Source organism: Amblyomma mixtum, chromosome 7 (assembly GCF_055824585.1).
Source record: "Amblyomma mixtum isolate Tamu chromosome 7, ASM5582458v1, whole genome shotgun sequence".
Classification (NCBI taxonomy): Eukaryota; Metazoa; Arthropoda; class Arachnida; order Ixodida; family Ixodidae; genus Amblyomma; species Amblyomma mixtum.
This window is the reverse complement of record NC_143018.1, coordinates 60,346,646-60,357,131: the sequence shown is the minus strand read 5'-3', so window position 1 is coordinate 60,357,131 and position 10,486 is coordinate 60,346,646. Positions and strand designations below refer to the sequence as shown.

General features: G+C 53.7%; 1 protein-coding gene across 1 annotated transcript; it reads left to right on the top strand.

The window, feature by feature from the left end:
• Positions 1 to 7,981: 7,981 nt before the first annotated feature.
• Positions 7,982 to 10,279, top strand: LOC149336223 (protein unc-13 homolog 4B-like). The gene has a single exon (XM_089554098.1). It carries the CDS (start codon positions 7,982 to 7,984, stop codon positions 10,277 to 10,279), a length of 2,298 nt encoding a protein of 765 aa, XP_089410224.1.
• Positions 10,280 to 10,486: the final 207 nt, after the last annotated feature.

Sequence of the window (10,486 nt, the reverse complement as noted above, 5' to 3'; positions counted from 1 at the left end):
CGATGTACGCCATCCCACAAGAAAGAGGGATCGAGTAGACTACTCTCTCAGCACACGTGACCAAGGGATCTCTGTGCCGCGTTTTTACAACCGGTGTTAATTTTGAAATTATTATGAATGACCAACTAGCCCGTCAGCGCACTCTGTTCTGGGATAATTAGATGGGAATAATCGACGTCATAGACTCTTGGGTTGCAAGTCAAGCACCCTGTACCCCTAGACCATTAAGTCACGTCTTTAGACTTGGTGAAAGAAAGCTCTTGCATGTGTTTTGGGGTGTGTCACGAGGTCTAGTATGCATACTGATGTACGCTAATGAGTGAGCCTAATTAGAAAGAGGCGCGAATTAAAAAAAAGGCCGCCACCGTCTGGAAGACGTTGAAGTAACGAGCGTTAGCTGTTTGGTTTACTAGAATTGCCCTGACGTCATACTCACATAGTTCCACCGCTATCCACTATATTGGACCATGACGTCAACATTGGCACGCGGCAGGTGATTGTTTCCGCAATGCTACTGTAGATGGCGCTACAAGTCTCAATGCGAGATGTGCTGTTTTCTAGTTGCTGCCACAGATGGCGCTGTGATCTCAGGGTGGTAGCAGACCCCATGAAATCTCGAAACCTGATGAGTAGTTGCTGCCACAGATGGCGTTGTGATCTCAGGGTGGTAGCAGACCCCACGAAATCTCGAAACGCTATGAGTAAGAGCTAACGCTTTTAAAAGAAAGTAAGAAATAATCATTAACGCTGTCGCGTCATATCCGGTGGACCTTAAGTGGCCTCCTAATTTTCTTCGAAAGCTCTTGCCTTTCACTTTCGGGCGATTTGCAAACACATTCCCCAAAATTTTGATAAATGCGCTTTTGCATGTTCGGAGAGGGCCTGCGTTTTCTTGAAAATTGTTAGTTCTCGCATCTTCAATCAATACATTCACCGAAACAGACGAACGAGTGCTCCTCCGACTTTTTACGAACACTCTTGTATGCCCGGCTGTACTGAAACGTTTTAACCCTATGGTAACCGGCCGGTGCTCTTACCGTTGGGAGGTGACTGACACCTACCACATGGTGTGGGCCCGCCAGCAGAACACAGCCCTTTCACCGAACCCCTACTCTATCCGAGAAGACTGGGAGGCGGCCCTGCTCGGATGCTAGGAACTCCAGGGCCAGCGAGCCTTGGTTGTCCAAAGGGCCCGGGCGGCGGCTTCTACCAATGGGGTCCCGGAATAGGGACTTCACCTAGTAGGTCAGGAGGCTTCCCACTAGAAGAAGTCCCCGAACACCTCTCTGTATATACACAGAATAAATGCTTTTCACCGCCACCACCATCGCCCATTCCACGAAACGCTTGTTTGTTTATATTTGTTCTGTTTGTTTTAGGAAATGCATTAACGTTGCAGTTTAGTTAAAAAGAAGCATTCAGATCAATTTATTGATTGGTTTACGGGCGTTTAAAGTCCCAAAGCAACTCAGAGGCTATGAGGGACTCCGCAGTGAAGGGCTCCGGAAATTTCGACCACCTGGGGTTCTTTAACGAGCACCGACATCGCATAGTAAATGAGCAGGTTAATTACGTGATGTTTCGCTCAGTTAATCGTCGCAAAGCTCAGAAATCCTTCATACTGAAGTAGGAGATGGTGATATGGCGCACTTGGGATGGGGGGGCGGAGATGGGGGGGGGGGGGGGATGACTGACTTTCGGGACCACTGCGCTGGATGCCGTTGGCCTTAATGACGCATCAATCGCTGGCACTAATTTCGGTGCACGTGAAGTGCCTCACGTAACCGAAACTAGTCCAGAGTCCACCACTACGGCGTGCTTCATATAATACGGTGTTGTTTCGGCTCATTAAATTGAGGCAGTCAATCAAGTTGTAAATGATCAATCGTTAAAACAATGAGAACTCGATTCGCACGAGCTATCAACGACACAGTCACCACTGAGAGTGAGCAGCAACTGCCAACTTAACAGCCTTGCGAACCAGAGCGTTCTATGAAATCTTAGATCTGTGCCCGTAGACTACAGTGCTCCATGTACGTACGTGCGCACCACACGCGTTTCCGAATCACCCGACGCCGTTACGTGAATCACAGACACGCGCTGCGTCACCTCTACACGTCCTCAAACGTGCGCGCCCCGACACCGGGTCACGCGTCCTAATTCGGTCTCTCGCGGTTTCAAGGACCCGTCTCTTCTTCGCCGCGACGCGACGGGCGAAACAAAATTCATATTACATGAAGGGCGTCATTGGATCCCCGGAGGAAACTGTCGAGGCGCGTCTCAGTAACATGCAGTGTTGTGAAACTCTCGCTCCCTCCTTGAAGCAACGCATATGCCACGCGCCTCTCAGGATGCCCGGGAAACTGTATTTGACGTCGTTAAAAGAGAAGAAACCGCCGCAACAGTAACGCCGCTGAATGTTGCATAAGGATGACAGCTAGGCTGTTCTGGGAGGATTATGCGGGCTCTTTCGAGTTGCGTGTAAAGCGGGATTTCGGTGCGCCCTAAGAGTGCGCATAAATCTGTTCTCACCACGATCGCGCGGTCTCGTCGTCTGGTGTGAACGCCCGCCGGAGTGTACGGGCAGGATGCGTGCATTGCGGTACTGCTTGAAGGCCGCTCTTGTGGAGGATATGCACGCACACGTACACTTCAACTCCCATGCGTATTCTGTGGACGTGCAGTGAAGGTGGCTCCTGAAGATCGGCAAGGTATGGGTGTATCGAACCAGCCGCACACGTCCAACCGATAAAGGCATGCATTCCGCGAGCTTAGCAGACGACATACTGCATTCCAGTTTGGTTTATGGGGTTTACGGTCCCAAAGCGATTCAGGCTATGAGAGACGCCGTAGTGGAGGGCTCCGGAAATTTCGGACACCTGGGGTTCTTTAACGTGCACTGACATCGCACAGTACAGTGGTGAGCAGCCTTGCCTAGAGCGCTCGGGCGGTGCACTTCCTTGCAAACAAATCCAGATTTTGTGGCAGCCTTTAGGGTCCAGCTGCAACGCTTGCACGGAAGTAGCGCCAGATAGCCTCGTAAACAAAGCAGCCAGGAAAACTTTGCCCTGTAATGAGGGGCTGCTCTCTAATTTCGGTTTTTGTTACCAAGTGCGCACTGCTCACGCGCTCTAGACAAGGCTGCTCACCACTGTACACGGGCCTCTAGAATTTCTCCTCCAAAGAAATTCAACAGCCGCCGCCGGGATCGAGCCCGCGTCTTCGGGGTCAGCAGCCGAGCACCATAACCACTGAGCCACCGCGGCGACACATACTGCATTTCGCTTTACAGCATAAATGCGATAACGTTAAGGAGATCGTGTCGCAGAGAATCCGGCGTCGCCCTCGACGTGTTGACCGTGAGCGAAGAGGCCACGAAAAATCTCCAGAGATACAACCTATAGGAGGCGGATAGGCCACCTAGGTCACGTGACATTGCGGCCTTACCACAACCTACCAACGTGATTGTGAGCAAACTACCCACTGCATGATGTGGCGGGTAAATTATTGATTGGCCGTTCGGGAAAAGCCACCGAACGGCCGAACAAGTCCCACTGGTGGCAGCAGCTGCCATCGCAGGGCAGTGCCGCTTCGCTTAAACGAGACAGTACTGTGCCAAAAGTGATACTATAAGGGTGGTTTATTTGGTGACGCTGGGGACGGCGGAAGCAGCGGTGAAGCAGTGGTGCTCCGCCGTCGGTCAAGCTGAGCAGGGTCTCGCTCACAGCAATGGCGGTGCGGCTGGGCGAATGCCCATCTTCTTCACAATATAAATACTTCCAGGGATATATGAATCTAGAGAATGATCAATTCAGTATATATGGGCATTAAACCACTAGTTATCGCGTCACACCCTTAAGGCGAAGATTGTGTGTCTCCTGCAATTTTTGTGGGTTTTTTTTTAAGAAAAGGAAGTGGCGCAGTAACTATCTCACTTCTTGGACACCTCAACTTACGTAGGGCACCTCAACCACGCCGTCAGAGAAGGGAGGAAGGACCTGTGACTTTCGCACGTCAGGCAGTTTAGATGGGCGGGACCATAATTGCCTGCACCAATTTCGCTTGGACGTTTCTTACACAAAATACTGCGTCATAAAATTGTTGCATCGAGCAGGCCTCTGTGCCCAATCTGTGGTGTTCGCCAAGATCTTGAATACCTGGTCTGCTCCTGTCAAATTTTCAATACACACCGCAATACATTGCTGAGTACTTTAGAACTGCCCAATCTGTGGTGTTCGCCAAGATCTTAAATACCTGGTCTGCTCCTGTCAGATTTTCAATACACACCGCAATACATTGCTGAGTACTTTAGAACTCTGCCAGGACGGCGCCCTATGCCTGGTGTATGTACAGTCACTCTATATGCTACCAAAGGTAGCAGAGTTACGCGTAGGACCGCCTTCTTGCCTGTCAAGCAACCGAAGTTATGCGGCGAAGCCGCACTTCGTTTCTGCAGGCCACATGCCTAGCGCATCACCGATCGACCGTGGGCGCTTTTCCGAGGTTTTTAAACTATACTTTTTTGCTTGATCGCAAAAAAAAGCATCGAAAGAGCTGACTGCGTAACCCAGTCAAAAAAATATACTCAAGAAAAAGCGCTGCTCTTTCTAGCGCGCGCCGTGAGCTGCGGTGGCAGGCGATGCCCACAGTCACCTTTCCCTGAACTGTTCACCTGAGAACTTAAGGGCAGACTCAGTATTCTAAATTCGCCGTGCAAATGCAATATTCATTCATCTTTCCGGCAACATTTAATCACGGGACCTGCGTTAAAAAACTTGTTTATAGTCCTCTTTACTAAACCCGGAACTCCTGCAAAAAGTTATGAGCCGGAACTATAAAAAAGAGTATAAAATCCAGAATACATTTTACTCAAAACTGGATGAACGTTAGCATCTGAAGTAAACAATCAGACGCCTAAACATGTTTTCCCTCGCTTGAAAATTGTTTTCCATTGAGGTTTTATGCCAACAGGGATAAATACGCAACGCAGAGCTCTATTTTAGCGTTTCAACAGCGTACACGAAAAAGCGCTGAGCCGCAAGTCTGGCCTGCTTTCGGTAAAGAAAGCCTAATGCAACTTTTAGCAAAAAAAAAAAAAAAACGCGAGAGCTAAGCACGCTAGACACCCTACAGCAGCGAACGTAAACAGCGGTTAGATACTGGATAGGCTTCGAACTTGGCCGGCTGTCAATCCAGTTCGCTGCAGCGGGGACGTCGGAAATTACAAAAAGTGTCCCGATCGTCGCCTTCTCCGCAGTACATGGTTGCTTGGACACCTCTTGATGGCGCTCTATCAATGGAGTCGCGAGCGGTGTTTTGAAGACAGATGCGCAACCTGCTACCTTTGGTAGCATATGCAGTAACTCGAGGTACAGCTTTTGTCAAAAGTTTAGAGCCCAGGGGGTTTGCTTCTGGGCTATATTGCTTCGCTCGCAGTGCGTCCTCAGCGTCCTAAATCTTTTGAAGGTAAGAAGATTTTTGGTCCTGCTCTCTCCGATGCGTAGGACTTCCATTAGTGCTATAGGAGCGCCACAATAGTGCTTAGAAGCAAACCCCCTGGGCCCTGAACTTTTGACAAAGGCTGTACCTGTCCTTGCACCCTGCAGTCGAGCGCGTGAGACAAAAGCCCTACTGTTTATCTTAGGGGCATGGTTTTGGCAGACACCCTTTGATGATCCTGTGTGTTTAACGAAGGAGGCGAAAGCCTCAGAGTGCTTGCCAACGTTTCGGCAAGAGGACTTGCCTTCGTCTGGGCAAAGCGTTCATCACTGGCGGGGTATAAATAGGGACTTTACTTCGAGATGGAAGGCCCGGTGAGGGGTTGGAGAGCGTGAAGTGGAGAGTTAAGATGGGAGCGGGAATCTTGTACAGGCGTTATGGCTACTAAAGAAGATTAATTGGCCAACAAAACTGTGAAACGAAGTAAGACAGCTCAGCAGAAGGGAAGACAAGTCCTCCTGTTGAAACGTTCGCAAGAATCCTAGGGCTTTCCCTTCCCTTGTTCACTTTGTGAGTGTCAATAAACCATCTACAAGCTCTCTCTCCACCATAGGTGTTTGTGAGTGCGCGAGTGTTGCGTGTGTTTGATTTCACCTTTTGCCTTTTTTTTTCCTTCTCTTTTCCTCTTCTCGTCCAGGGGGATCCGAGATGGAGGCAGTGATTTCGTACCACGAAATTACCCAATTCTACAAACTCTCTAGAAGAATCTATCCTCCCCGCACAAGTCACTCTCCAAACACCAAGAGGTGGCTTGGAGAAGACTTCAAACCCATTCTTACCCGAACCCGTACATTTACGCCCACATCTACCCCGATCTCATAGACCCCACCTGCAAACACTGCGGTAGCACTGCCACCCTCGATCATATGCTATGGGACTGCCCGGAGGATCCTCCTCCGGAAGCTCTTATAGAAGCTCCCTCACCAGACGCCTGGGAAGAAGTGCTGCGCAGCTCGGACCCCGCCGTCCAGGCAGGAGCCATCGAGCGCGCCGAAGAGGTCGCCGCCAGCTATCAGCTAACGGCCACCTGGCCCTTCTGCTAAGCGTCCAGGAACCCTTCTTTTCCGACAATAAAGTTTTCTCTCTCTCTCTCTTCACCTCTTCCTTCACCCTCATCACGAGTCTCATGTCAGGTGAACTCCCAGGCACACCTCTCCTGTAATTATTAAAATCTCTCCATCTCTTTTTCTTTCACTCTCTTCTTTCCCCCTTTTCTTACGGCTTGGTTGAGGTGTCCACCGAGAAGTGAGACACTTACTGCGCCATTTTCTTTCTTAAAAACCGTTAATGCGTACGGCTAAGTGCCGTGGAAAACGCTGCCACGGTGGTAGCGACCTTGCACTGCGCACGTATACCATACCCAGAAATCCAACCACGAACAATCTCCCTGTTCGACTCGGTGTTTGGAAAGGACCTTCGTAGGGTGGAATGTTTAGATTTATCGGCGCAGTTCAGTTATCATATGCCCATTAAGTGGGCTGATAAATTTCTCAGAGTGCTGGAGCGTGCGTTCTGGAAGTAACTGGGCAGCAGAGGGTGTGGTGACACAGCGGTCACCGCCTTTCCTTTATTTTTTCCCTCACAGGAATCAGTGACTGCAGCGTTTTGCCAGAGACGCGAAGAGAGAGAGAGAGAAACAACTTTATTGCCATAGAATTTCGGGATTTAGGGCAGGTGGGCTTGATGTTGCCCCAGGTGGGGGGGCGACTTCAAGGGCACACGAAACGAGTGCCAGTTGGATAGCCTTGTCTGGCCTTCTGAGGAGTTGGTTCCATCCCTCCTCGGAGGGAGCTGGCAGTAAGGTTCGAGGGGGCGGGTTTCCCTTGCAACCCCAGAGGATGCAGGTCGCAAGTGACCATATAGGTCTGCTGCGCTATACAAGCAAATAAAATACCATTCTCTAACTCACTTTGCCTGTAGAGGGAGTGCGCAGGCGATTTTACTCTGACCCTGCGTACTCGGCCGACGGAAGCATTGCACGTTGTGTAAAATTTACATGGAGTAAACACTTGATGAGAGAGTACAACAGCCATTTACTCTTTTTCAGACAAAATCATCATCATGACAGTTCATGTTTTATATTAGAGTATTATGCCCTGAGGATTACCCAGGCTTAAGGGATAACAAAAGGAAAATATAAGCTCAACAAAATGATCAGCATGTTTTTTGCCATTTAAGTCTGTCGCGTAGTAAAGAAGACGAATGTAAGTTCTTTTTTTCCTCTTTTTCTTCTAAAACAAATCAACTGCAACCCATGAAAATGAAAAGCTGCCTTCTGTAAACTCGAAGCGACCATACTTGACCTCTTTTAATTCTTACATGAAAACTGAAGCAACGGACCGCTTCCCAAGACAAATCTTTCTAAAATTCGTTTTATTCATCCTAGACAACGAGCAAGACGAAGGTCGCGTGCCGCGGCACAAAACCCCGCCTCGTTTTCTTTGCTCGGCTACCTTCGAGGCCTAGTACATAGCAAACCTCTATGGAGGATCTGAGCCAGGGTACGGCGCTGCGTTTGTGCGCCCACTGCGTCCGCCTGTGCGAGTACCCCGTGGGCAAACCAACGCGGCCGCACCAGGCGAGCCCCGAGCAGCTGCTCGACTTCGTGCGCCGCCTCTTCGCCGACGTGTTCGAAGCGCACGGCGAGTCAGCCATCCGACAGCGGGCCGCCGCGCTACTAACGCCGCGGTTGCAGCTCTCCGTGGGAGTGGTCCAGGCCGACGGCCTACGTGAGCCTGCCGACACGTACGTGTGCGCCTGGCTGGAACCGGACCACAAAGCCAACACATCCGTGCGTTGCAACTCAGCCTCACCCCGCTGGGACGAGCAGCTGTTCCTGGACGTTCCCGAAGACTGGCGCCGTGCGCAGCTCAACGTAGAACTGTGGAAACGCAGTCGTGGCTGGCGACCCAGACAACTCGTGGGCCGCGTTTGCCAGCCGCTCGCCGATCTGCCCTGCGTCGCCGTGGACCGCTGGGAACCGCTGGCTGGTGGAAGGCTTCGACTGCGTCTCGAGTTGCGAGGTTCCGAGCAGCCGGCGGAGGCGACCCGCGACCACGTGGCGCTCAGCCGGCTGTTCCTAGCCGACGGCGTGGCTCGGGCCGGCGAACGGGCGCTCGAGTGGATCCGCTGGGAGGACTGCCTGGAGCGCGAGCCGCTCACGCTGCTTCGCCAGCACGCCCTGCAGTGGGGGCTGGGCGCCGGCGACGAAGCCGCCTGCCGACTGCTGGCTGCCACGGCTGCACGCACCTCCCACGGCCGGCTGAGCTACCGGGTCCTGCAGGCCCTGCTGCAGGAGCTGCAGGCCGAGTCACCGCCGGACGTTGCGCTGAGGGAAGTCGAGGCGCAGACACGAGGGCTGCTGGGTCGCCTGCACGACGCCTTCTGCCTGCGCGACGTCCGCCAGGCCCTGGACCTGCTTGGCGTCCTCTCGTGCTGCAGCCTGTGCGAGTCTCTGGGCGGCCGCCCGGTCGGAGACTGCGCCCGCCAGGAAGTGCTCAAGAGCGCCCGCCGATGGCACCTGCAGCTCGCCGTGCTGGGCCTGCGAGATGCGACGCACGACTCGTTCGTCTCAGACCTGGGTCGCGTGCTTCTGCTGCTGGGCCAGTTCCACGGGGCCGCCGACGCCGTGTTTCGCCAGGCGTGGAACCAGTCGTACACCGAGATCACGGCGCGCGAGCTGGACTGCTTGCTGGAAGCGCACGTGAGGCCACGCGTCGTGTCCCTATGCACCCTCGCGCGTATGGGCAAGGGACCCGAGCGCGACCGGCTGGTGCAGCGCTCGCTGGACTCCTTCCAGCTGCTGCGGGCCTTCGTGGGAGCCGTGACGTCGCAGCTGCCCGCGCAGCGGCCGCCGCTCGCCATGGACGCGTACACCAACTGGTTCGGCGCACCGCTGGTCATCGAGTGGTTCGAGAGCGCCCGCAAGCCCCTCCTGGCCGCCATACCTGCCGCCGTGGACTCGGACAGCATGGTGCCCTGCGGAGGGAGGGCGGGATCTTCGGCGCGATACGCGGCCGACGCCATCGAGCAGCGCCTGGTGTGCCTCTGGACCAACCTGGACTGGCCGCAGCCCGAGGTGGCGCGCCGGTTCGCGCTGCTGGTGTCCGAATGCGCGTTGCTGTTCGCACAGAGCACGGAGCGGCGCGCGCGGCGCCAGCGCTTCTTCGCGACCGCCAACGGCCTGGTGTCCACTCGTCTCTGCGTGGCGGTGAGCAACGTGGAGGCCTTGCTGCCGACTCTGGCCCTGGTCCAGGAGAGCATCCTGCGCTGCTTCGACGCGCGGCCCGAGTGGGACGACTCCTTGGCCGACCTGTGCGCGCCGGTGAAGCGTGCCGCTGAGTCGGTGGGCGCGTCTGCGCGCCGCCTGGCCGACGTTCTCCTGCGCGAGGCCCAGCCCGAGCTGGGACGCCTGTTGACTGCAGCAGTTCGCTGCAGTGGCGGACCGGCGGCTCAGGAGCGCGCGCTTCTCGTTATGGCCGCGCACCTCAACGCGTGCCTTTCGGCCCTGCACGCGCACCTCGAGAAGGCCGCTTTCGGCAACGCTTTGCTCCGGCTATGGCAAGGCTTGCTGGATAGCGCTAGCCGGCTTCAGCGTGCACGCTACCGCCGTAGCAGGCCCGAGCAGGCATCGGCTCTGCTGGATGCGCTGCGTCGAATGCGGAAGATTGTGTACGCGGATGGAGCTGGACTCGCCGCTCACCAAGTGGACTGCGACCTCTATCGGCAATTGGAGCGTATGCTGAGCCCTGGGAACGATGCCGCTGAGCGCATTGGTTAGGACCGGTAGCTGGTCGGTGCTGCGGACAATTCGACGAGTTTTTTCGAGTATATGACTGCGGTCCGACGTGTAACTGCAGTTGACGTTGTAGGTCCGACTATAGTGTTTTCATAAAAGTCTTTAGTTTGGTTAATATTTTTTGGTTTCGAAGACGTTGAGAGACGTACTTGCACGAGAGACAATTTCAAATATATCGAAGGAAATATG